This window comes from Nyctereutes procyonoides, unplaced genomic scaffold (assembly GCF_905146905.1).
Source record: "Nyctereutes procyonoides isolate TBG_1078 unplaced genomic scaffold, NYPRO_anot_genome, whole genome shotgun sequence".
Lineage (NCBI taxonomy): Eukaryota > Metazoa > Chordata > Mammalia > Carnivora > Canidae > Nyctereutes > Nyctereutes procyonoides.
The window spans coordinates 12,108,064-12,134,952 of record NW_026575044.1 but is presented as its reverse complement, the minus strand read 5'-3'; the positions used below and the strand labels follow the sequence as shown (position 1 = coordinate 12,134,952).

At 48.4% G+C, this 26,889-nt stretch overlaps 2 protein-coding genes across 5 annotated transcripts in view; one reads left to right on the top strand and one right to left on the bottom strand.

Moving 5' to 3' along the window:
• DNAH14 (dynein axonemal heavy chain 14) overlaps positions 1-3,912 on the top strand; it is a 321,116-nt gene extending 317,204 nt beyond the window's left edge. Inside the window, 2 exon segments of the mRNA XM_055324379.1 lie at positions 3,175-3,321; positions 3,697-3,912. Of these exon segments, the coding sequence (XP_055180354.1) occupies positions 3,175-3,321; positions 3,697-3,912 (363 nt within the window).
• Positions 3,913-5,461: 1,549 nt separating this feature from the next.
• On the bottom strand, positions 5,462-26,802 carry LBR (lamin B receptor). Of its 4 annotated transcripts, none has more exons than XM_055324086.1 (14): positions 26,723-26,802; positions 22,855-23,033; positions 21,328-21,531; positions 19,007-19,087; positions 18,570-18,765; positions 17,382-17,578; positions 15,747-15,801; positions 12,720-12,911; positions 12,030-12,133; positions 11,025-11,150; positions 9,281-9,449; positions 7,995-8,075; positions 7,775-7,897; positions 5,462-7,368 (listed from the first exon to the last, which is right to left on the bottom strand). In XM_055324086.1, the coding sequence occupies exons 2-14, from the start codon at positions 23,017-23,019 to the stop codon at positions 7,208-7,210; spliced, it is 1,854 nt and encodes a 617-aa protein (XP_055180061.1). In that variant the 5' UTR covers positions 23,020-23,033; positions 26,723-26,802; the 3' UTR covers positions 5,462-7,207. The 4 variants fall into 4 exon arrangements, with proteins under 4 accessions (XP_055180061.1, XP_055180059.1, XP_055180062.1 ...); XM_055324084.1 differs by lacking the exon at positions 26,723-26,802 and adding an exon at positions 23,923-24,421; XM_055324087.1 differs by lacking the exon at positions 26,723-26,802 and adding an exon at positions 23,314-23,397.
• Positions 26,803-26,889: the final 87 nt, after the last annotated feature.

Genomic DNA, 26,889 nt, shown 5'->3' with positions numbered 1-26,889 from the left:
ACCAGTCTGCATTCCCACCAACAGGGCACTAGGGGTTCCCTTCCCTATATCCTTGCCAATACCTGTCATTTTCTAGGTTTTGATAGTAGCCATCCCAGTGGCTGTGAGGTGGTATCTCACTGAGGTTTGCATCTGCATTTCCCTAGTGATTCAGGATGCTGAGCAACTTGAGGTGTGCTCATTGGCCCTCTGTGTGTCCTCTTTGGCGAAAGTCTGTTCAAGCTCTTTGGCCATTTTTTTTTCACCAGGATTTTTTGTTGTTAAGTTGTAGGAGTTCCTTAGGTATGCTGGATATTAATCTCTTACAGTATGCATGAGTATTTTTCTTTGTCCTGTGGGTTACCTCTCCATTCTGGGACAGCATCCTTTGATGCACAAAAATTGTTAATTGTGATGTAGCACAGTGTATGTACTATTTCTTCTGTTGTGCTTCTGCTGTCACAACCAAGAAACTACCAAAAAGCCCCATATCACGAAGCTTTTCTGCTCTGTTTTCCTCTGAGAGTTTCATGTGTTAGCTCTTAAGTTTCAGTCTTTGATCCATTTTGAATTAATGTTTAGACATAAGGTCATGCTCTATGGGGTGGGTGATGTCTAATTTTCCCAGTACCACTTACTGAAGAGACTTGTTCTTTCCACATTGAATATCATAGCACCTTTATTGCAGATCATTTGAACACATATGTCAATGTTTATTTCTGGGTTCTCTATTCCATCCCATTGCTCTATATGTTCATTTTTTTTTTTAACGATAGCACACTGTTTTGATCACCATCACTTTATCATAAGCTTTGAAATCAAGAAGTGTAAGAGCTCCAGCATTTTTCTTCAGGATTATCTTGTTTACTTGGTTGTCCTTGAAATTCCTTATGAATTTTAGAATAGATTTTGTTATTGGGATTTTGGGATTTTGATGGGGATAGATATAGCACTGACTCTGTAATCGCTTTGGGCAGTATTGACATAAGCGTGTCTTCAAATCCATGAATTCATTGTTTCTTTTGAAAATGACTTGTGCATGCTTTCTCTTCTAGATGAATTTGACAGTAGGCCTTTTATATTTCATTTTTTTTTAATTTTTTTTGTTTTATTTATTTATGATAGGCACACAGTGAGAGAGAGAGAGGCAGAGACATAGGCAGAGGGAGAAGCAGGCTCCATACACCGGGAGCCCGACGTGGGATTCGATCCCGGGTCTCCAGGATCGTGCCCTGGGCCAAAGGCAGGCGCCAAACCGCTGCGCCACCCAGGGATCCCTATATTTCATTTTTTAACTTGGGATTTTGATTAGCTTGCTGGACATTTATGTATAAATTTGGGAGAGAATGGTTATCTCTTTAGTATTGAATCTCTCCATATAGAAACATGGTTTATCTTTCCATTTATTCAGGTTTTTCTTCACATTGATCTTAGAAATTTATGTTTATACTGTTTTCCTGTTTTGTAATTATGCTATTGTGAATAGGGTTTGTAATGCCCTACATCTTCCTCTCTATATTAGCTCTCTACCTGGGCTTAGCCATGCTGGAGATTAAGGACACAGTCCTCCGAGGCTGTTACATCCAAGACTTCTGACACCAGCTGCAAGTTTGGGGTTTCCTAAAACCACCCTCAGGTTTAATAATTTGCTAGGAAGATCGTAGAACTCCAGGAAAACACTATACTTACAGTTTTATTATAGCAAAAGGATACAAATCAGAACTAGCCAAAGGAAGAGACACATGGGGCAGAATCTAGGCCTGGGAGGGTCCCAAACATCAGTCTTCCATGTCCTCAGGCCCTGTTCCCCCTGGTGTCAACATGTAACAACAGGAGAGTGCTGCCCACCCAGGAAGCTCACCCAAGCTTCAGTCTTGAGAGTTTCCACTGGGGTTTCCTAATGTAGCCCTATTGGCTGAATCACTGCCCTCATGGCTTCCCCCAGCCCCGGAGGCTGGTTGATGTCACTGGCTCCATGTCCCCCCACCACCCCAATCTCCTGTTGGCTCCTTCTGAGCCCGCCAGCCCCCATCCTGAGCCATCTCATTAGCACAAGCCCTCTGGGGATTCGGCTGGGGAGGCAAGTCCTTACCCTGAGCCTGCAAGGTGGTCCTGGGAACCAAATCCTTTATTTTTTTTTAAGATTTTATTTATTTGACAGAGAGAGAGAGAAAGAGAGCAAGGGGAGGGGCAGAGGGAGAAGCAGATGCCCTGCTGAGCAGGGAGCCTGACTCCGTGGGGCTCCATCCCAGGACCCCAGGATCGCAACCGGAGCCGAAAACAGACACTTGACCGCCTGAGCCCCAGGGCACCCCCTAATTCGTTATGACACATTCTTCTGCTCATTTCTAATTTTTTTCTAATTTAAACTGGCCAAGTTTGTCTACTTCATTTACCTTCTTCAAATATACCAAATTTGCCTTTATTAACTGTAATGGTGTTTTGTTGGCCTTCAGTTTCTGTTTCCCATTTATTTGCTCTTCACAGGTTTGTGTTTACTCCCCGAGGCACAGTATGAGGAGCGCAGGCATCCTGCTCTCTGCCCTCTGCCTGGCTCGCACCCCCGCCAGGGCACGTCCCTGGGCCACCCCACCCGCGGCCCCGCCTCCGCCCCCACCCCCCCACTTCCGGGGCGGGACCGCGCAGTGGGCCCCCTCCTCAGGTCTGGCTGCTCTTGCTCCCAGTCAGTGTGAGACTCGTCCCTGCAGCATGCATAGGAACGGGTGCTTCTGTTGGTGGCTCTGGAGTGTCCTGTTGTGCTAATCACGTACCACAGGTTCTCCCCCGCGATGGGCTGAGGGTTGACGTCTGTGGAGGACTGTTGCGATCTGCTGACTCTGTCTTTGGATGGACACGGATACTCATTTTCCTTGGATGCATACCTGGGAATTAAACCGAGGGCCAAAAATAAATAAACAAACAAACAAACAGAGGGGCATTGGTGGCCGTGCACTGCACCTGATGTAGATGCTTCTGGTGTTGGGTGGTTGTGCTGACATGCAGAAGCCCTGGGACCATGTCAGAGTCACAAGAGTCACGGCCCCCAGGGACCAGGAAGGACGACCGTACCCCTGGGAGGACGGGAACCTGGGAGGACCAGCAGGGCCGGGCTGGGAGGGACCCCCCACCCGAGAGATCTTCTGTTCAAGGAAGCATCGCGCCGGGGAGCCACTGACACCACTTCTCCTACGGCAGGGCACGGACCGCACACACGTGGGAGTTCACATTTTTGGCTTATTCATCGAGGGAGCCAGGTGGAATCATGAACAAAATGCACTAGAAGACTCGCTGCCTCGTGAGCTATGCTGCGATTTTCCTGAAATCTATTTCTTGCCAACAAAGGTAACCACCTACCTTTTGGTCAGGAGTCAGCCCTCCTGGCTTTCCCTCAGGGCTGCCAGGCACGTCCAACCCCACTCCTGTGGCCTCAGTAGGACGTGTGATAAATACTTCAGATGGCAAACGACACTTAAAATAGCCCAGCATACTGACTGCTAACATCTGAAGTAGATGCTATACCAACATCCAATGCTGCTTCTCCAGACTATGTACCGTGACGTCATGACGGTCACTCGGCAAGTTCGAGTCTCTGGCGTATCCCGAATACGCAGCCACAGAACCACTGACCAAAAACGCATGCATTTTACAACTGTCCCCCAGATCTAGCACATGGTTTGCTTATGACTATTGTTTTGTTTTGTTTTGTTTTGTTTTAAGATTTCTACTGAAAGAGCAAATACTTCTGAGCAGAGAGATTCAGAATTCTACACATTTGAATGTCCAGTTTATCAGACACCTGAGCGGTCAAGAATTTTGACAACTACTGGCTTACCCTCGAACTTTCTAACATCAGTGTATTTATCCACAAGGAGACCTCCTAGTCACTGGATCACAATGCAGGTTGCACTGCTCTGTGAGAAGAATGAGAAATAAACACATGTACCAAACCATTGAATTTTTGACTCTTAACCAGTTTTATGTGTCTCAAGACCTTTGCATGTAGCCAACACTTTCCACAGAAACATCCATGCTCAGCGGGGAGGCCCCACCATATACTGTCCCCGGTGAGCACACACTGTCCCCAGTGAGCCTGCACCATCTCCAGTGAGCGTGCACTGACCCTGGTGAACATGCATCATGCTTGGTGAGCATGCACCTCCCAGAGCGCAGGTCCCCCTTCCATAAGAGTGGAAACCCCCACGCCCAGCAAGTACTTGGGGCATGTTCGAATAACTTCCTGATTCCCAACAGTGATTTCCGCAGTTCCAAACAGTAAAATACACACGAGGGGGTAGTTCCTGGGAGTTCCTGGCTTGTTGGAGCCCAGAACAGGACCCCGCTGGCCAGCCTGCAGACTTCCGAGACACAGGCGATCTTCTTCCCTTCCGCAGGTCATGTGACCTCACCAAAACCCCTCCCTCTGAAAGCCAACCCCAAGAGGGCAGCATGCTCAGTCACTATGGAAATGCATTTTTGTGGCAGGACCTGTGCTGCAGAGCACCGAGCAGCACATTGAGCAGGAGCAGGATGTGCTGGGACCCCCGGGCCAGCCTCGTACCACGGGGTGCTGGTGGCCAGCTCTCTGCTTCAGAAGCTGCTGCTCAGAGTCCTAAGTCTTGCCTACACTCACTGCATGGAGGAGGGTCTGCAGCCACACTCACAGCCCATCCTCAGCAGCAGGGGGAACCCGGATGGAGACTCATGCTCCACCGTCGGGAGCGTGGGCAGGGCAGGCCCACACCCCTAGCTAGATCCGGGAGAACTGCCAACAGGATACCAACAGCTTACCTTTGTGTCTATGAACTTGTACTCTCTGAAGGTAACCATCCAAAAAACACATGAGCCAGTTACACCCCATAGTCTAGAAAAGACTGAGACCGAATCCCTGTCAATTAGAAATTAAGAAATTGGTATTTGGTCCGTTGCACTGGACCAAAGTCAGAATTAGACGCAATTTGCTAACATGGTCCCTGAGTTCTGGAGACATCCGGCACATGCTGCCTTTTCTCTGAGCCGTCCAAGGGTAAAGACCTAGGCACCTGGCTGTGGCCTTCTGACCCCACTGAGTGTTGACGCCGGGCCTGACACCCCCATGTCCCACCAGGAGGAGGTACACATGGAAGGTGTCTGGTCTCATCTCACGGACACACAAACACCTCACAGACATGCATGGTCTTTCCAATGTACATGGATGCTTTTGTGGCTCATCCAGACTCATGCAAGTACGACCGAATGTGAGTGGTTTCTCTATTCTCTCAAACAAGGATAAACAGCCGGCCACCATCTGGGACCCGGGACCCTCAACTAAGCCCTTCAAGTTCCAGCCTTCTGCAAGCCTGATGCCAAAACCCATGGCCCTGTGCCCAGGTCGTCTCTTGGATCGCCCTCCCCTCTCTATGGCACAGGAGTGTGGAGGTGGTCACCTCCGGGCTCCTGTGTTAGCACCAACGACCCCAGAGTCACAGGCAAAGAGACTCTCATATGCAAAGGACATCTTTTTTATTTCCAACTTAAAACTTCATCATTACACTTGTCAAACATGTCAAAAAACAAAATGAACCAAAAATCGTAGCTGATATCCAGAAAGACAACTCTATGGTGGTAAGGGCTCTCTTTTCATTACTGGAGACTGAATCCTTCTTCCTCCCCTACAGCTTCCTCAGTCAAGTACAGGACACGCTGGCACGCTCTTTCCGACACTGAGCAAAGCATAATAAAAAATTCCTGCTTCCATCAGGGTGAAGAAAACACAGACAACTTTCCCCAAAACAAGATTTCAATACCACAGGACATAGGATGCCAGAGCAAGCCAACTTCGTGATCACACACCTTCCAGTGGCTGAGCAGGACCAGTCGACACATGTAAATGTCGTGTGTGGAAAATGCATCATTAAAAACCCAAACGTATACACTCTAGATTCCCCTATATTTAAGATACTGAGAACAATTGAAATATAAAATTTTAGCGAGTTTGCTACTGTTCCATTCTAGGACAATTAATACTGAGACTGTATCAACTAGAATTTAATAGCTAAAGCTACCCTACACACCTCTATTAAACTAAAATAGAGAAATGATTTTGAACTCTTATTTTTAGATGTACAGACTCCTAACAATAAACACCACCCTCTTTTACAGGGAGTAGCGTTTTGTGACTATAAGGAATGTACAAAATACAGTATGAATAGCATGACCCCAACAGTAGCAAAACCACGGTTTTATTTTTTAAAGTCAAAAACATACAAAAATATTAGCCTGAAATGGCAAGTTTTCAAATACCAATCTGTGTAAAAATGTTTAAATAGTGATGTTACTGCAAAAATATATATTTATTCTATCTGCAACAGTTTATAAAGGCAAACGAACACCTGCAATTGAGGTAGCGAAGCCAAATTCACAAACTTTGAATTAAGAAAATATCCTTCCTATGTTTTAACAGCATCTTTTATACAATGTTAAATGAATTCTAATTGTTTTGCGATTTTTAATTGACATGTATCACTTTATAAAACTTAATATAAAATACTGCAAATGTTTTTGTTAAAGAGATATTTCGTCCTGACAATTATTTCACATTCAAAATACTGTACAGAAAAATCTGAAGTCACCATATATTACATAAAAAGCTATGTATTTACATTTTCAAGTGCAGTTCTGGAAGCCGGGGGTAAGCAAACTGCTCCTGGCGGTCTCCTGCATCAGTGGCTGCGAACGATCCCTCTTTATGGAGGGTGGTTCGTGCAGGGCCTCTGTCTGCTTTCCAATCATGGAACTAGGAAATGACTCAATTCAAAAGGAAATGGATAAAAATTGTCTTCTCTGAAGGTAGTAACAAGACAGAAATGTGCTTCAAAAGTAACAGCTGGTTTCATTTCAGTAACACTGACAATCATAATTTAAAAATTCATCAAACTCACAGACATCTATGGTATTCTTTTCAGTGCAATTACAAGACTTGTTTTCAGATTTTTAAGGATTTTTAAGGTGGAATTTTCTTCCCACCAGAAAGCCAATTCTAACACCTTGACATTTTTCCTTATGTTGTTGTGATTAAATAATAATAAACATGGCTACGTTAAAAGACCACTTGGCTCCATAGTCCTGACCCAAAAAGAAAAATAAGATCCTGTCAGTGCAACAATGAAGATTGGTTCTAGAATGTTTCCTAGTTTCTGCAGGTGGAAGCCAGAGCTGCGGGAGCATCCAGAGCTGCGCGGGGCCGGAGTGACTAGTACACGTAGGGGAAGATGCGGTAGGGCACCCGCTGGCAGTACTTCTCCCAGGCCAGGCCGTACTTCTTCCGACAGTGGCGCTCATCACGCGCTTCCCGGTGCACCAGTAGCACGGTGAAGTAGATCACATAAAAATATGGCAGGACGTGCTTAAAACCTGTGGGTCGCCACCGCAGAGGAATTAGGCATTTTTATGATCCCAACGCAGTATTTTCCCTGCTCTGACCCCCAAATCCTCTCAAAGTGAAGCATGAGACTGCTTCCTTTTTTCCAGTGATGGGGAAAGCACCCCGCCCCCAGCACATGGCAGACGTAGTGTCCGCAGCACAGACTCTCCGGGGGACAGCAAATGCCGCGCCGGTCCTCCCCTCTGCCCCAGCCTTCGGGATCTCTGAACCCCAGTCAGAGCTCTAAACCCACTCCCCTAGACTCGGCTTAGAAAGAAAGCTATCAGGCACAAGCTGCAGGTGTGGGAGTTGCTTCCGCCAGGGGCGCTCCCAGATGCTTTCGTTCCAAAGCACCCCCCTACCACACACACCGTGCCCCCCCAATGCAGTGCTCACCACAGGGGAGGGACCACGCCAGGGCCATGATGAGATCACCCAAGTAATTGGGGTGGCGAACAAAGCCCCACCATCCAGAAACTAGAAGATTTTTCCCTGTTGAAGTATGGATGGTTTTTAAATCTAGAGGAAAATAAAAATGTATTTATAATGACCTTTACACAAATAGAGACATAAAACCTATGTAATGCAGATAACATAAATATAAACCAATGCTTACGTGCAAGCTTCGGATCAGTGGGATTTTTCCGGAATGCATTTTTCTGAGAATTTGCACATCGGAAGATTACATATCCACAAACTGTAATTTTTATAAAATTTCATGTTAACAATTTAGATATAACCTAATACTTAAACGCATCTCTAATTTCACTCCAATTATTTCTGTGCTCTGAGGAAATTTCCAAAGTACAGAATACTTTGAAAGGTTTTGAATTGTTCTTAAGAAATCAATCTCAATGTCAAAAGAAGAGAACTATCCTGAAATTTCACCATCTACCAGGGGAATGCAAAACCAACCAATACAGTTACATCCACAAATAAAACCGAATACAGACCAGGCTGTAATTACATCAAGACTGGCGTCCCGTAGACTCAAGAATGTGGGGTGTCATCTGATGCTGTAGCACCTACGAGTCGTTAACAGGGACGCTGCATGAATCACAAACTACAGCTCGGAGGCAGCACCAGGGTGCCCTGCACATAACACTCGCCGAGTCCCACTGCAAGCCTACAAGCTGACTGCTTTATTTCAGATTTCAACTGTCTTGTGGGCTTTGACATACCGCTGCCTATTAACCACCAGGTAAGTCAGGCCTCCACCCGTGCTGAGCCACAGCTGTACCCCCCACTTGCACAGACCACCCTGAGGGACACGCACGCATGGTGATACTAAATCTTAATTTTAACTTTACCCAATGCCTTGAATTTCTTCTTCTGCCACGGGTGCTGGTTGGCATAGCAGACCTCACTACCCTCGAAGCTCACGCTGATTTCCCCACCCTACCTCTGGGGCAGACATTTAATAAACAGAGTAACAGAAGGAAAGCCAAGCTGATGCTGTATGCACCTGCCCATGCTGCCCCTCTGCCCTCCTCTTCCCACAATTCCCCACCACCTCACAATTTAGATCAAACACCCTATCTCTAGTGAGTCCACACCGCCTGGCATTCCCCAAAGAGCCATGCTCTCCACCTTCAGCACCTCACTTGGGCTGTAAATCCCCCCCACTGGTACGCTCACACCACACACGGAGTCAGAGCCCAGGCAGGGCTAGCACACAGGACCAACCTTCCTGCCTTTCACGTGCCCAGCAGGGACAGCAAAGGGAAAGCCACCGATGGATGCATCATTCTCTCTGAGAGACCAGAATTTTTCTGTATCACTCACCAATCACAAGCCACTTCAAACCTGAGCTAACTGTGGCCACATGAAAGGGCGTGTTAGAACAACATGTAGATGCCAGAACACGACAGACTCAGCATAGACACTGAAGCCAATACTCACGTTTCAGAGCGATGATCAGGGAAGCCATGGGCCAAGACACTTCATTTGGATGGGTGACGAGATAAAAGGCTTGAAAGCTGTAGATAAACGGAACCCACACTAGGTCTCCAAAAGCCAGCATGAATCCAAACCCATCGTGGGTGATGTCCATGGTTGTCAACAATGCTTCCTGTGGGAAAGAGCGGGAAAAGCCATCGTTAAAGACCTTTGTGGAATGAAAGCTTCCAGACTTCAGGTTTACAAATAAAGCATGGGTTTCTAGTCAAATTCATACCGAGCTATGGGAGAAGACCCCAACCAAAAGTGTTTGAGGGGGTTCTCGGATGCTGCACCTGCCTACAGCCTCGCAGACGCTCCTAGGAAAGTGCACCTGTGTTTAATGACTCTTCTCCCTTCTCTCCTGACCCAGCGAGAAGGTGGGTCAGCCTCCAGCAGGCGCCCCACAGCAGCCAGATGCCACAGGAATTCCTTAACTGGAGCCCTTTCCTCCAGAAGGCTGTGGTACTGACAACACACAGCCCACCCCCACCCCCCGACTGCACCCCTGCACCCCCCCATAAGGACCCGCCTTCCCAGCAGCTGTCACTCTACTCAACAGAAGACGTGTCAAAAGTTCCAGAACATCAACGTCCAGCACTGCACGTCAGAAAGCAGCCGAGAGGAAAAACTAGAATTACTAATCACTGAAAAGCTACCAGAAAGGAAGTTTTTTAGAAAAGCCTCTGAGGTGATGAAGCAACATGGAAGCATCGTTTGGCCTCCGTGACTCCAACAGCAGGAAGGCCATGTGCCCAAAAGACCAAGTTGCTTTTAGGATCAAGGTTTTCTTTCCAAAGCACATCTCCCCAGGCACTCAGAGAGCAGGGCCCAGGGCTGAGCAGGAGGCAGGACTTGAGAGGAACCGTGACCCGGATTCTTGTAACTGAGGCCCACTGGCCACAAACTGCCCCTGCCCTCCCAAAGACAAGGAAGATTCCTGAAAGACCAGCATCAGGCTTTCCAGTGGCTCTGACAGTGCTCTCTGCAGCCAACCTGGCGCAGGCCAGGGGCAATGCGCTGGTGACCCCACCACAGGGCCTGCAGAAGCCCCTTCAGACACCAGCCACCAACACACCATCACACATACTTGCTCTGGGACGAGAGAATGTCAGCTGCCAGTTGTTTTTGCAAACCGAGAGAAAACTCAAGTTGGAACCAGAGGCACAGATTACAAGGACACCAGGAAACTGGTAAAATGAGTCTAAGATGGGCCCAAGGAATACATGATCCTGAAGGAGCAGAAAACACAGATGGCTTCTCAGCATGAGGAAAGCCACATGTTAGGAACCTGGCCTGACTTATACTGGTTTCCTCCATTATCATGACTTCTTTCTACCCATTTAGTCACAGCGGTTTTGTTTTGCAACACCAACACTGGGCCCCAGGACGTAAGACCTGGCTGCCTCCTGACAATCCAAAAAGTATTATCCTAATCCAGTGACACTGCATCAAATGAAGGTGGATGGATACATTGATTAAGAAATTGAGACTGATTTGTATCAACTGGCCATACCTGCAGAGCCACAATCTACAGATCTTAAGTATCTCGCACTAGGGAACAGCTGACACACATGGAAATTCCCACTTGCGTGTGTTGGCTCAAGGCGCCATGTGGATGGACACCCCACCTGCTCCTCAGCAACAGCCTGAGAGGGGTGCCCCCTCCAACCCCGGGCAGGAGGCCAAGGCTCCTAAAATGAATTACCTCATTCCAGAGAGCGTCCACCACGTACAAGAGCTGGAAACTGTTAACCAAAATCATCGCTAAGGATGGAGCAGCTCGATGCTGTAGCTTCATCTCAGCCAAAAGCATCACCAAGTTCACAACCACCTAAAAGAAAAGGGGCAGGTACCATCTCGAAGTGCCTCCCCAGAGCCTTAGCTACCATGGCAGGAGACAGTCACGGTCACTTCACTGCTGAGAAAGCTGCAGATGCCACCTTACCACGCAGCAACCTGCAGAGCCAAGATGAAGGGGGGAGACCATGAACCCAGATGTGATGCTCCAGGAAGGACACGTGGTCACCTCTGCAGTACTCTTGTCAAAAAAGCATCATCACTCATGCAGTCATGAGAAGACAGCAGCCCCTACACAGCACAGGCCCAGCACTCTGCAAATGGCAAGGCCACATAAGCCGGGAAAGCCTCCGAGAGGCAAAGCCGGGTCACAACCCCAGGGACCGGGGGTCTGTGGAGCAAGGGTCCCAGGATAGAGACAGACCAACAGTGGAAAAACAGGAAACCCAAACACAGTCTGTGGATTTAGCTGATGATACTGTAACGACGGTAATCCGCTGGCCTGCAGGATGCTCACTCGGGGAACCAGCGAGGTGCAGATGCCAATTATTTCCCCCACAGGTCTAAAATTAAGTCAAAATTCATTTTCTTTTCTTTCTAAAGATGAGGGAAATACATTTTTTCATACATGAATTCACCTACATAAATAACACATCCCTACATAAACAACTGATATAATCAAAACAAACTCTTAGTTTTTTATAACCTACAACAATAGGGTATCTGAACCCCACAGCCTCTATTTACAGGGACAAAATACTCCAAATACAGATCTGCAGAAAGCTATAATTATTCCTAAAAACAAAATTATTCCTAAAAACTCGCAGCTTAACTGAAATTATCTACAGTTTTTTCTAAATGCAAGACGACCATGTAGTCCTGAATAGAAATTTTAAAGAGAAGACATACGTACCCATCCAATCAATCCAGGGCGCAGTTCACAAAAGTATTTGAGATCAAAAGTACCAATTCGAGGATTTAGTTCACGGCCAATGAAGAAGTCATAGATGGCATTTCCTAGAAAGGGAAAAGTTCTTATCCAAACAATACAGCAGTTGTGAGGCTTACAAAGAGCACTGCTGCATGCCGCCCAGGTCCCAGTCCAGCCGCTCAGGGTCTGGCAGGCGGCTGCGCAGGCGGGCAGGACGGACTGTGAGCTCCGGGTGGCAAGAAGATGCGTTCCCCTTCCAGAAGCAGCCAGGGCCATTAGGGCCAGATCTGCTTTTAGGGGACCCGGAGCTTTTTTTAAATGTAGACTCAAAATTTTCCAAAATAAGCAAGCTCATTTTATAAAATATTTGAACACTTCAGGTCAGAATCAATTTGTAATATCCATGACTTGTCTTCTTTTTTTTAAGGCTGTTTACCATTTGGGCCTGAAAAGAGACTATCCTAACTTGTGATGCTGATGATAGTAAAACGTTGGTGACTGTACTCAAGTCACTAAAGTAAGAGGTCTTACCTGTCAAGTGACTGAGAAAAGAAGAGAATTGAATAGGAAAGTAGGAGAAAAATACTCTATATTTTTTCCCTTATTGTGTCTTTTCTTTCCTGTGGGTTCTCCATCCCGCATGGCTGGAGAGGGCAGGGCTGCGCTGCTCACCAGAGCTGGCGGGGGCCAGGGCGGCCGGGGGTGCCCATGCAGCCCGCACGGCAAGGTAGGTGCTCAGGGCCATGGCGAAGGTGGCAGCGGCCAGCGCCAGCGGCAAGAAGTGGTGGTACACGTAGTGCAGCTCCACACCCCAGCACAGAGCCGCCCCAACGGCCACGCAGGTCAACAGGAAGGCGTAGAACCCTTCAAGAAAGGGCAGAGGAGAACCGTTAGCCTGGGTTCCCAGGTCTCTATCCTGAGAAAAGGCTGCAGAGTCATCTTTTCAAGGCTCACTTGCATGACTCAGGATCAGCAGCCAAGCAGCGTCCTGAGCCTGACCCTTCAACACGGGTCCCCTGGCTCTCAGTGTTTCAAGTATTTTAACATACTTGAGCTATTCTTTTTTATTAGGAACAGTCATTACGTGCTTTTAATGAAGAGAGAGCTGAAAAGTACGTAGAAATTCACTATTAAAAAGCTGAGAAGGTTCTCAAAATTCACCTAATCCTAACCCTCAGGCCAAACCATAAACAGAACTATGCCAAACATACCTATAAAGTCTTTGGGCAATCTTAACAGTCAAAAAATTGTAATTAGGGGCACCTCGGGGGCACACTCAGTTAGGTATCGGACTCTACGTTTTGGCTCAGGTCATGATCTCAGGATCATGGGATCGAGCCCTGTGAGAGGTGCCTTGCCCAGTGCAGTCGGCTTGAGATTCTCTCCTTCTGCCTCCCTCCACCTCTCTAAAATAAATAAATCTTTTAAAACTAAATCTTTTTTAAAAATTGTAACTATTTTCACTTGAAAATACCTTATCGGTAATGGTTTCAGAAGATCCTGGTTATACTGTATCCCCCAGAACACAGGTAAGAGGAAAATCTTTTTTAAAAATTGTAACTATTTTCACTTGAAAATACCTTATCGGTAATGGTTTCAGAAGATCCTGGTTATACTGTATCCCCCAGAACACAGGTAAGAGGAGAGGCCATCGGGTGGGGCCTGTGGGCCCCCAGGGAACCCCTGCCCCCGCCAGCCCCCCTCAGCTCACCGGCCGCCCTGTCTCTGAGCTAAAGCAGCAGTTCCACTTCCAGGAACAAGCACCTACAAGAGCAGTGCTCTAAGTCAGCAAGTTACATTTGGACTAACAATCAAACACAGAAAAGAGATAGCTATTATTTACGTAAGAATTCTACAGATGAAGCTCTTAAAAAGCAAAAGGGTCAGCTGTGGTTTATAATTTAAATCCACATTCTCCACATACCAGGTTTATTCCAAAAACTAACTTTTAGGTATTTAAACTTTTTCTTTAACTTTTTACAACATTCATTTAACTCTTATAAGCTTTATGAATATTAAAGACAAAGAACAGCAGAAAAAGCAGCTTCAAGCCCTACAGCCCGTAGTATCTAGGGCTCTCCTTGACTCATAAGGGGGAAACCTCCTGAAGAGAAACCTAACGCTGGAACCAGTGAGAGAGAAGGATTGAGCAACTTGTCCACGGCTGCCACCCAGGCACCGTGGCTGGTGGTGAAAGGAGAGTGAAAACAAGATCCCTTAGGAAAGAAGGAAATCCATGCCAAGGGAGAGCCTCTGACACAAAGATCAACAGGCCCGAAGGCAAAAATAACCCCCTCACCCTCCCTAGCCTGGGCCTACCAAGGGGGCAGAGTGTTAGAGATTCTGAAGCTGGTTCTCTGGTTCTAGCAGCAACAGATGTGGTAAAACTAAATAAAATACCTGACAGTAGCAGCAAGTGAGCATGAAGCATCCACACGGGTCAGCAGTGAGCAAGTCTCGATAATTTACACACTGGGGACAGGATGCATCTAAAATATCTTTGCCTGACCTTCTAGAACCCAGGATAATAACTTCAGATTGAGTAGGTGCTAGATAAGTCACAGAAAAATGTACCCAGGGTTAGAAAGGTAAGTGACAGGATTAAAAATAGCCAAGAATTAAATTTATAACATAATTCCCAGGAACGGAAATCTACTCAATCATGCTAAAGTGGAAAAATCACTGAGGGATAGCCATAACATACACCTAGTTCCTAAAAGCAAGTGAGCTGCACTTGATCAAAGTCTTTGCATGGCACGAGGGGACCCCCATCCTCACTCAGCACACCCTCCCACCATGGGGGTACCTGAAGGTTCGGACCACACTCGGCCTCACCCACTGGTGCCCAGTCATGGACACCTCCTGCAGGCCAGTCACCATCCCACCACCGAGGGTCCCACAGGGAACAAGACAGGGTCCCCACTTCCCCATCCCCAGATGCTGGGAAGGCATCACCAAACAAACAGGAGAAGGGAGACAAATGATGAGCACAGGGTGATGTAGGGACATGTGGAATCACTCCACTGGACACCTGAAACTAATATGACACAGTATGTTCACTACACTGGATTTAAGATAAAATTAAGAACTAAAACCATGGGTGCCTGGGAGCTCAGTCGGTGAAGCGTCTGCCTTTGGCTCAGGTCATGATCTCGGGGTCCTGAGATGGGGCCCCACGTCACGCCCCCTGCTCAGGAGGGAGTCTGGTTCTCCCTCTGCCGCTCCCCCACTAATGTTTTCTCTCTCTCTCAAATAAATATTAAAAAAAAAAAAAAACATAAAGTAAAATATAAAAGAGAAAGGGACCCAAGGGCTTCTCTGAATAGAGATGTGACAGGGATGAAGCAGCTCCATCAGGACTTGGGGGACAGCTTTCCAGGCAGAAGCACTGCGGCCACAGCCGAAGGAGGATGGCGTGCTCCAGAATGGGACTTGCCGGGTCTGGCAGTGACCCAGGATGACCCAGGAGGATAAATACACAGACAAGTACAGTTACTTCAGTCAGCAATAAACACCTCTAGGAACATCAAACTCGGTGGCGGCAGAGGCGCCCGAGGGGCTGTCACCACACCAGGCACTGTGGGCTGGGGAGCCAGCGCCTGTCCCCACTGGCAGCAACCAGCTTTGACACGCCAGAGAGCAGAGCGCTCAAGGGCTCTAAGCCATCATCAATTTGAGTGTTTAAAAAAGAAAAATCACCATTCAATCTATACTTGAGTCTTCTTCCATCAGCAAGAGGCATTCCTTCCACAACCTTAAAAGGGGGAAAAAAAAAAAGGGTTTTTTTAATTTAAATAGCACCACACTCCACCATCACATCCATCCTGGCCCTAGAAGGAAGACCACCTTTCAGTAGCAAAGGTGGTCACAGGTCCAAAGAGTTTAGTGGCGCAGCCAAACCCCACAGCAGCTGCTCAGGCATGAGGCTGTGGGATGATCCCCACACCCCGCCCCCCAGGTGCCACCGCCAACCACACGCACGGAGAAGCCTCTGTCTTGTCCACCCTGAACTCCAGAGTCTCCGGGGACTTCCTGCTGCTCCCGAGGCAGGCTACCAGGCTTCCATCCCACACAGCAGGGGGCCCTGTCCTCAGGCCCGTCACTGACTGACCCGTCCTCACAGACTCACCCGCTCTTCCACGCAAACATGCACACTCACCCTGTCACTCAACCATTCCATGTGCTGCTCCATCTGCTCAGTAGTCACACATGTCACACCCACACAAGCACTTAAGAAACACACATCTCCCACTGGATGAATTTAAAAAGTCCACTATTCAGAAACGGTGTGATTCACTTTGAATACAAAGCGCTAACACGGTGTCATTTGTCTTGGGCTAGACCCTCTTCCCTTTCAACAGCTATGAAAGGGGATCCAGGGGAAGGGTCACACCCGGCTGGGATCACAGGTCAGCAGCATCCCGCCTGCTGACTTCAGGTGATCTATGATCCTATCCGGTACCAATCTAACACCACACTGGCCTGTGGTCTATAAATGTGTGAAAATATACACGTACATGTATATATAAAATCTTTAACCATCAAAACTGCTTTTCTTTTTAAATATTATCTAGTTTGAAGTAAGCTTACCTAAGTCAATCTGAATGTGCATTTTTACTGTACAGCTTTACCCTAAAAACGCCTGAGAGTTCACATCCCAAAACTCATCTCTAGAACCAATAAAGTTATGGGGAGACCCTGAAGTATGGAAGGTCTGCAGCCCCAACCTCCTCTATGGGTGCTCGCCGCAGCAGTAACAAGATCCTCTAGTTCACAGACTGTAAACTTGCAGAGCCCTAAGAATAAGATCTTTAAATGAACTACTTATTGCTCAGGGAAGCCCACATTCCTTTAAATATACCTGAGCATTCTAGGAAAAAAAGAAAGCAACTACGCTCAGCAATTTAAGACACCACATGAGTCTGAAAAGAACTTAAAATGCTCCTCACAACATATTTTTTTTAGAAAGATGAGAATCGGAAACTTACTATATTAAAGAAAAAGAAATAAAGAGAGAAAGAAAAACCATAGCTACAGACTAGTTTAAAATCCTGATCTGGCATCTGAAATAACACTGAGGGGAAGACGGTCTTTCCTATTTGGTTTGGGAAGTGACGCAGGACCACCCCGCCTCATCGGGGGTCCATACCATTCAGACTTTCAGAAGCACGAGTGTCACAGCAGACAAGAGCAGTGGCTTCGCAAATGAGGCAGTCCTGCTACTTCCTACCATGGACAGCTTCCGACCTCAAAACTACTGTCAACTTCCTTCTGGAAGCCCCAGGGTGGGTGGGGTAGGGTCCCCACAGCAGGTGCCTCCCAGCAGACACTTACCTTCCCAATTGGCAATATGTAGAACAGAGCCTGAAGGGAAAACCAGAAGAGGTAGACCGCAAACGCTCTGGTGTCCCACAACTCAGACAAAGCTGGCATAGGAGGCGGGAAATTCAGGAGACTGGCCTCCTTGTCTTTGCACAGCAATAGCAACAGGAAGAGGAAGGTGGGCAGGCCAAGCATGATGAGAAACACACCTGCAAACAAGCAGTGACCATTCAAGGCTTGAGGTTCAGTGCAGACTACCTCGTGTTTTCACTGTTTTAAGGCAGAACAGAAGGCTGGCTGACTATCTGCCACCCAGGGCTGCACCATCCCCAAGTCCACCCTGCCCTGCCTGCCCCATGGGTCCTGAGACGGCAGGTCAGCTGAGTCAGTGCCCAACAGCCAAATCCCACCTGGCAAACCAGGCTCTGACACACTTCACATCCAACCACCGCAGGAACAAACATCTTGAGATTCCAGCAAACTAAAGATCAGAAAATCTAAAACTTACCAGCCTAATCGTAAAAAAGCACACTTTCTTTCCCAATGTTTCTAGCAATTAGGACCGCATGATGTTCGTGGGACACATGATGCTGGACACCACCATTCACAGCCCAGCTGGCCCACAGTTATAACTTCCAAAATACAAAGCAACGAAGCCAGGCAGAGTTTTGAACCAATTGTCTAAAAGTATTTTCTTTGACTAGTATTTTCCTTTACTAGGTGATTTTACTAGGTAAAATCTCATCACTTTCAAATTACTACCCTCTTAATAACACTAAGCCTTTGAACACTTTCGATCCTGGATGCTCACACCAACCTGTCCAGCGGGTTGGGCAGACATGCTGACCCCATCCTGTGACCCAATGCTGCGATCAAGCTCTGTCCCCTTGGGCCTGATGAGTCCATCTTCCTGTCCCTACCTGTCCACCACCCTCCCCATACACCTCCCACAACAACCTTCCTTTTACCACTTGTCTGCATTTCTTTGTTCAAAACCTATTAATGGGTTGCTGCAAGTTTTAAGTACAGCTACATGGGCCCCCTGTCAACTCCAGGATGTCTTCAAAGATGTTCCCACCCCAGGACTCTGGACCTGCTGCTCCTTCTGACAGGAAGGCTCCTCTCCAGATTCCACGCCATCAGTCACTGCCCTGCTGCCCGGCTACACCCCGCTACACCAAGCCCCCCACCCCCACCTACCAGGGACTCCACCAAACTCCAGGCTCTTGGGCTGTGTGCCCAGCACTTCAGAGGTTTTCAGTAATGTAGATCCTTTTGTTGGAACAATGTTTTCTTCCTTAGAATCTATGTCTTTTAATTTGATCTCCTCTCTTCTTGGATGAAGGCTATACTGTGTAGACAGGGAACTAATTTCTTCCGACAAATGGAATTTTTCCTAATTAAGAAACAGAAAATACTAAACATTTATAGTCAATAGTTATCATTAATGCTTCCACATTCCCTAATTCAGCATCTAAATATAGCCATTTACTAACAAGAATGAATTTGCTAAATTATAGTCAGTCTCAATTTAAGGACAGAATTTTAGAAAAGATAGTAAGAAAATACTATGGCATACAGTGTGATCCTCGAGGGAAAGTCACACTAACAAAGAGATGAGAAGGGACACCCCGTACCTCAGCATTTCTGTGAAGCATGCCATCCCTCTCTGTGCGCTCGGGCTCCCCGTTGTATCTGATGCTGTTCCCAAAAGGCTTCTACGTTGAAGAACACAAACCATTGTAAACATAAGAATTGGACCTTATTAAAAAGACCAAGATGGCAAAAATCTGCTATTAGAAATCAAGCAACAAAACAAAGACAACTTTGATTCTAAAGAATTTCAACATACTTCTGTTAAAAAGGGAAAGGAATAGATTAGAATTTCTCAGTCTCTAAAAGATTGGATTTCACAGCACAGATTTCCACACAAGATCTTTCATCTTTTAAACATAATGAGACTGAGTGTTACGATGTCACTGAGCCATAGCAGGTACTTCGGGTGCGCCACCAGTGACCCACAGACCACCTGCCTCCTTGCTAGATTCCCACTGCCTGCTTTCTACAGGGCCCTCAAGCTCCCTCTGCCTGGGTCTCCTTCCTCAAACCTGCATCCTATCAGGCAGTGGAGAGGATTCCTCATCGGACTGAATGGTGCAAATCTGTTAGTTTGCAAAGATCTTCCAGGCAATGCTTGGCTGAAATCTGTCACTTTGCTCCTTTCTCCATCACTGACAAATTACAACGCTAATAAGTCAAGAGGAGGAAAGCAAGTTAAAAGTGTCCTTGGGAGGCGGGCTAGCAGAGAGAGGGCCACAGTGAGATGGTATCTGAGGTTCCAGCTCAGATCAGGGTCAAGCTAAGCAGTGTAAACATTCAACGTACACTTAAATCTACCCAAGCGCCAGTGAGTACTCAGCAGCCAACAGAGCCGCGTAAACACCACACTCCACCTCCAGCAGCCAGCGTAGAGTCCACAGCAACAAGGTGGCCCAGTACCACAGCTGGTCAGCCAGCCCCAAACCATGCGGCTGCAAACTGCCAGGATGCTCATGCAGGGAGGTCAGCGACTGCAAAAGGTCACGCTCAGGCAGTCATGTGACTGTCAAAGCTACATGCAGCACAGGTCCTTCCCACACAACACACCATCCTCAACTCCAGGGTGGGCATGCAGTGCCCAGGGCGCTGCTGGTGAGGAACACAGCCAGTCTGTGGCTCCTGAGGCACCAGGACTCTAAGAAGGTCACACTGTACACACAGAATGGTCACTACATGCTAAACACGAAGAAATGACAGGGAGTAGCATGCAGCCTGTTCCCTAACCTGAGTCACCTGACTGGCTGTGAGAACTGCTAACATGGAATGTTCGAGCTCACCAGCCATCGTCAAAACACAAGGTAGAGCGCTGAGCTGACAATCTCTGCCAATCAGATTGACAAAAAAAAAATATATATATATATATATATATATATATACATATATATATTATTATTATATATACCTCAGGATGAGAAAATGAAATAGGCATTCACACACCAGTGATGTTGGCATAAACCTTCTTGAAGCAATTTGGCCACAAATCTGCTCTACCATCTGACCTAGCAGTTCCATTCCTAAGAATTCATCTTAAGGAAAATTTCACAACGTGAAAATTTAGAGAAAAATCTAAATGCCTATCATCGATAAGGAAGCTGATGTTAACAATCAGGTCACATCTGTATGATTTACAGTATAGCCGAACAAGAACATATAGCAAACCATGTACAAAAATATAACACAGATTATTCCCAATATTTTAAAATTTAAAAATCTGACTATAAAACAGTATGTACACAAAGCCAGTTTTTTAGGGTTATTAAAAATCTGTGTGCACTTTCCCAGAAAAGAGATAATATTAAGTGAACAAAATAAAAGATCATCTGTATTCAATCCTTTTTCCTCAAAATCATTTCCATCTGGCCTATGTACAATCTAAGATATCCAGTGCAAGGACCTATGGGTTCTGTACATGGACGTCTCTAAGCTTCAACTCGGACAATGATTCCCCTAAAGTTATCGTCTTGGAATAGGGCAAGTGGTCAAGTGTGATGATGTGAAGACACCACAGATATGTTTCCCTATTTTATACACAAACTTCTATAAACTATAAAACTTTTTCAGTTCTACCTACAATATACCTCTATGTCAAATTTAAACACTGCTTTTTAAAAAACCATGATATTAAACAGCACCCTCATAACAGCATTTTCCCCCCCCCTGGTATTAAGAGCATTATACTTGTATTCTTCCATTCGTTTATATCATCCTCCAAAGTCATCACCTAGATGCACTGTTTCCTGGGCCCTTTATTCAACTCACTGCAAACAGTGTGAGAAAACAGGCCCCCAAAGCAGGAGGCACTTTTGGAGGGAACCCTGAATAAGGGGAAAGGCCCCTCCACCGGCCCAGGACCACGCACCAGCACCAACGGGGTCAGCTTCACTTCAAGCACCTCCTTCCTCATTTCCCTCATGTCGGCCTGGTGCGAAGCGGAGGCAGATCGGCGGGAACTTCTCGGTGGTCGACCCGGGGATCGGGAGCGCGATCTGGACCTACTCCCTCGGCGTCTGGAGGGAGAACTGGAAGTTGAGCCACTTTTCCTTTGTCTGAAGGAAGTTAAAGGCTAGAGAGGGACAAAAAGGCAGAGCTTTAGCATAGGACAGACCCGAATAAGATGAGGGCATAAAGGTGTGGCCAGTACGGACCCCACCACTGCCCTGGGTATTGAGGCCTCCAAGGGCCTGCCGGATAGTGGCCCACCTCCCACAGGACATGTGTGGCCTGTCCACTCCTGACCCTCCTCATGGATGTGCCCAAACAAACCAGCCGTGTGCTTTCCTGAGAGTACATACAGGGAGAACAGCTACCACAGACTGAGTCAAACCGAGATGAGGGGACACACAAACAGCATGCAGTAACAAGAAACCCAACCCCCCCCCCCCCCGGTACAATCTGAAGGCGCATAAAATCTGCAAGCCTGGATTACTACATAGCGCTTCGCACTGCCCTCTTCTTTCCCACCCGATTCTGCGTGGCCAGGGAGCTAAGAATGGCTTCACATTTTGTAAATGATTGCAAACAAAAGCAAAAGAAACATGAAACTTTGTGACACATGAGAATTACTTGAAATTCTGGTTTCAGTGTTCATAAATAAAGTTTTAGTAGAACACAGCCACATCCATTCACTTCCAGACTGCCTGGAGGTGCTCTCACACTGCAGAAACCACAGGGCCCATAACGCCTAAGATATTTACTATCTACCTCTTTGTTCAAAAACTTTGCCAACCCCGGCTAGAATACTCAAACTGTGGTTCAGGCTGTGGGTTCAAGAACTGTTTCTTATTGATCCACAACAAAAAATGAAATTGAGATTGGGCTTTTAGAAATGTTTAGAGCATTTCGACAAAGTAATTTCATGCCTACTGAATCAAAGGGTACAAAGTTAGGGCTTTTACTTTGTACATCCTTTTCCATGTGTCTAGTAAGTTATTTTTATGGTTTTACATAAGCACTTCTACACCATGGATCAGATCATTTAAAGCCCAAGTCCCACTGAGAGACCAAGAAGCTCCAGGCCAGACCTAAATCTAATTGTCACTCTCCTGATTAAATCCTCCATGATCAGGATGAAGCCCAAACCCCTCCAGTTCTGCTCCCATTGAACCCTTGGTTGGTCCTCACTCCCACCCCAAGCCTTTGGCCAGAGTGTGACCTCCATCACCCAGGGCTTCCCCATCTGGCCTCAGTGCCCACACAGGTGTCTCCCTGAGACCCAGTCCCGCCCCACTCCTGTGTGCACCAACACCACCCACCAAACTTCCCTCACCAAAGGCATTTATCCCAGCGCCTCCAAACAGAGCCAGAGGCGACTGCTCTATGCCAACAAACCCCCCATTGGTTATGTCCCCTTCCTCTGAGCAGACTGGCTGACCACAGGGGCACCGACCTTGATATCATTCTCCTTCAGCTCAAGCTCAGTGCCATCTTTGTACTGTACGGTGTAGAGCTGCGAGTGGCTGTCATGGCTCAGAATTTCCACTTCGTAGTAAAGCGAACTCCCCGGCCACCGACCTCTCACCACCTCGCCATCGGCAAATTTCCTACTCGGCATCTTCAGGACTCAGTCTGGTTGAAAAGAAAAAACAAGGAGTTGCTGCATACGCACTTACATGTGTCTTTTTTCACAGAATAAACACTAAAACAACTTTCCAACTGGCCAACATTTTTGGAACAGAAACACCTCTGGGCAGGGGTAGGGGGAGAGGGGGACGTCCAACCCCTTTGTCCAAAGGTGAGAATATAGTGTAAAGCTGTTAACTGGTTTTTTCAAGGACATAAAAATTGCCAGCAGGAAATGGCAAGGGTTGGGATGCACAGAGGCTGTTCTTTCTGCCAGGACATATACCTTCTGGGGTCACTTTACACAGGATGATGTTGCCGTGTCGCCTGCCAGTGATATAAAAATGCAGCAGGACATAAAGGCACCAGGTGGTTTGCACTCTGCAAAATCTATCACCCAAGTGACAGACATCTTGCTGTTCAACAAGACACAGTCAACAATTAGGTCCATTTTTTCATTTATAAATTCGCATATGGGGGCGCTTGGCGGGCTCAGATGGTAGAGCGTGCAACTCCTCATCTCTGGGTTGTGAGTTCAAGCCTCACACTGGGCGTAGAGCTTACTTCAAATAAACTCTAATAAGAAACCAACCATCTGGGAAAATCAAGGATATACAATTTACGTTACTACAACCCACCAACAAGGAGAAAAATAATTCCAAACTCATAATGAAGAGCAAACTGGGGGTGCTTAAATAAAGTTTTTAAGTCTTACAGCTAAAATACAAATTCCACCAAACAAGTCTGCGGGTACCCGGCCTTCATCCTGGTGCAGCTCTCAGGCCTGCAGCAGACACCCACCCTCATTTTAACATTCTTTTGCACACGGCCCCCAGAGCCGCCTTTCCACCACACTCTGAGAAACCACGCACGATCCGCAGGAATTGCCACTTACAGGGGGCCTGCTGGCCACCCTCCTCCAATATCAACTGGTTGCTGGGCGCTTCCAGCTCTCAGGCCGCACGGTTTCCCCGTCCACGGAGTTACAGATTCCCACTTCCACGTAACAACACCGAGTGCCTCCAACTCTCCGCACAGGCAGCTGAACCAGCGGCTGGCCTCATCTAAGCAGCAGACAGTCCCGCAGAGAAATGCTCCCCCAATGACCTTCCTGTCGCCAGCTCAACAACCTGATCGGCCGTCTGGGCACTAAGCATTCCTCCTCACCCTTCTCCTGTCCAGAGCCGCCGATTGTACAACGCCTGCCGTGTGGGCCCCCCCAGAAGCTCTGGAGTTAAGAAAGGACAAAGCTGCATTACCCCACCCCTCCAGGGGGAAACCTTTCATAAGCACATTTCTTCACTGTTAATTGCCTGAGAAAATACCTCACAAACTGCACTTGTTTAGAGATAGTAGGGAGGCTGGGAGATGAAAGCAAACACAGCCACTCAGCCAGTGATTAGAGGGTGTCCATCCATTACCCACCAGTGTAGAAGGGGCCCTGCCTGCACCCACCTGAGATAGCATCATCGGAGGCTAATGAAGGGGTGTGGGCGAGGGTGAGAGGAGCCAGAGGCATTGGGGTTGACTCACACCTAGCTGAGGAGGCACCTGAGGGGCACCTCGCCAGTGGAGGCAGTGGATGCCTGGGGACACAGAGAAGGGGCACAAAAAGGAAGGTGACAACAGCAAACCTTGTCTGTTTCAACATTCAGGTCCGAGAACCTCCAAGTACTAAGAAAGAGGAAGGAAATGTGCCCTCTTCTCTCTTGCCCCTCCTCCTTCCTGGACCCCCTAAAATCAAACCACTGTTACTGGTACTGATTCTCTGATGCTGGTCAACCAGGGTTTAAAGAAGACAACTATAACTGACTACACGAAGATGCCATTCAAGTTTCAAACAACTCTCCACACATCTGAAATCCAGTCCCTCAGAACTTTTAAAAAGGCCTTGGAACAGATCCTGCACCTTTCTGAACACTGATTTATTGGCATCTTTCTATTACTCAAGTAAATATTTTAGGTTAGGGTGCCTGGGTAGCCTTGTGGTTGAGCATCTGCCTTTGGCTCACGGTGTGATCCTGGAGTCCTGGGAGAGTCCTGCATCGGGCTCCCCCTGCAGGGAGCCTGCTTCTCTCTGCCTATGTCTCTCATGAATAAACAAATAAAATCTTAATTAAATAATTAAATATTTTGGGTTACAGAAATTAAGATACCTGGTGAATATCTGTTAGGTCACTATGCTTAATTTTTTAAAAAGATAATGAAGAACTGGGACTTCATAGTGATGTTTCACATGGTGGCCAAGAAAGAAAACCCAAGCCGGCACTTTCCTTAGGAGACCACTATGGTATCAACAAATACCCCAAAAGATGAAACCACAGCATCATGTGCACCTCCACTTTGCCCAAGATCCTCCCACATTGTGACAGCAGGGCCACCTTCTAACAGGATCTCTTGCGGGAGTAAACGGGGCAGGTCTGGACACTCAAGCTTCACTGCCATCACACATCCTTCTAATGAGGGGCAGACACAAGGACAAGCTTCTCTTAGAAGGGATGTTTCAGTCAAGGGTGGAAAGAAAAAATGTGTTTACTGGCTCGTGGCTGTGACGTCCCATGCTTGCTAACTTCTCAGTTAGCCCTGTAATCCTCACCCATTTGGGCTCCAATATGTTACTATTTATCAACACCACAGAGCCCTGCTGATCAGAGACCACAGTGTTACGCGGTCTGTGGTCATCTTTCCCTCACTTTTCCAAACCAGTCAAATAGGGCAGAAAGGGAAACTTGGAGGAAGCCTGACTGGCTCCCTTGCACACCTGGGCCCAAGGTCGGCCCACTAGGCATACGCCTGGCCTTGCCCCTTGCCCCCTGGCCCCTGCAGGAGGCCAGGGGAACACCACAGCCCTGGCCGCCGGGGGAGACTGACCGAACCCCCTAGGTAATGCAAACACCCCAAGGTGAGGCCCACTCCCCGGAGGCTCACTCTTCTCCCTCCTCCCCGGACAGCTCTCGGAAACCGGCTGGAGCAGCTGCCGGTGCTCCGTCCACGCCCGGCCTCTTCCTGCCCCGCAGCAGAGCCCGTCCTCCCCGCCACCAGCACACGCGGGCACGCGGCGCGGGGCTAGCGCGGCAGGTGCGCGCAGCCGCCGGGGTCCCCGCGCCCCCGCCAGGCAGGGCAGTCCCTCCGCCGTCAGGCCGGAGAAGGGCCCCTTGAGACCGTGGGACGGTGTCACGACGAGGACTTTGTAAAAATCCTTAAAACGGTGAAAGCATAGGATGGAGCACGCGCAGCCCGCCGCACTACCCGCTTTCGGAGCGTGAGAGCCCCGGGCCCGCTGACGACGAGCGCGGACGTCAGAGCATCCCCCGTCCCCTGTCCTCCCGCGCACCGCGCACCGCGCACCGCGCACCCCCGTCCCCGTCCCGGTCCCCGTCCCCGTCCCGTCCCGTCCGGGCGCCCCTCCCCTCCCCTCCCCTCCCCCCGCGTCCCCGCCCGGCCCGCCGCGGCCGCACGCAGGCTCCAGGCACACACCGCCGCCCTCCCGCCGACACCGCCGCCGCGCGCCCAAAATGGAGGGAGGCGCCGGCGATCGCCACCTCCGCTCCACTTCCGCCGCGGCCCGGCCGACCCCCCGCCGGGAAAGCCCAGGCCGCGCGTCCCCGCCCCCGCCGCCCCCCGCCCCCGCCCCCGCCCCCGCCCCCGCCCCCGCAGGCCGCTCGGCGCTGGGCGGCCGGCGCGGGGACGCTCACCTGCGCCGGGCTCCGGCGGGACGCGAACGGCTCCGGGACAGTCGCCCAGCAGCACCCGCCCGCCGCTCCGCGCGCACGACGCCGCCCGCCCCGCCCCGCCCCGCCCGCACCCGCGCGCCCGAGCGCGCCCCCGCCCGCCCCGCCCCGCCCCCGGAGAGCCCGCCCCG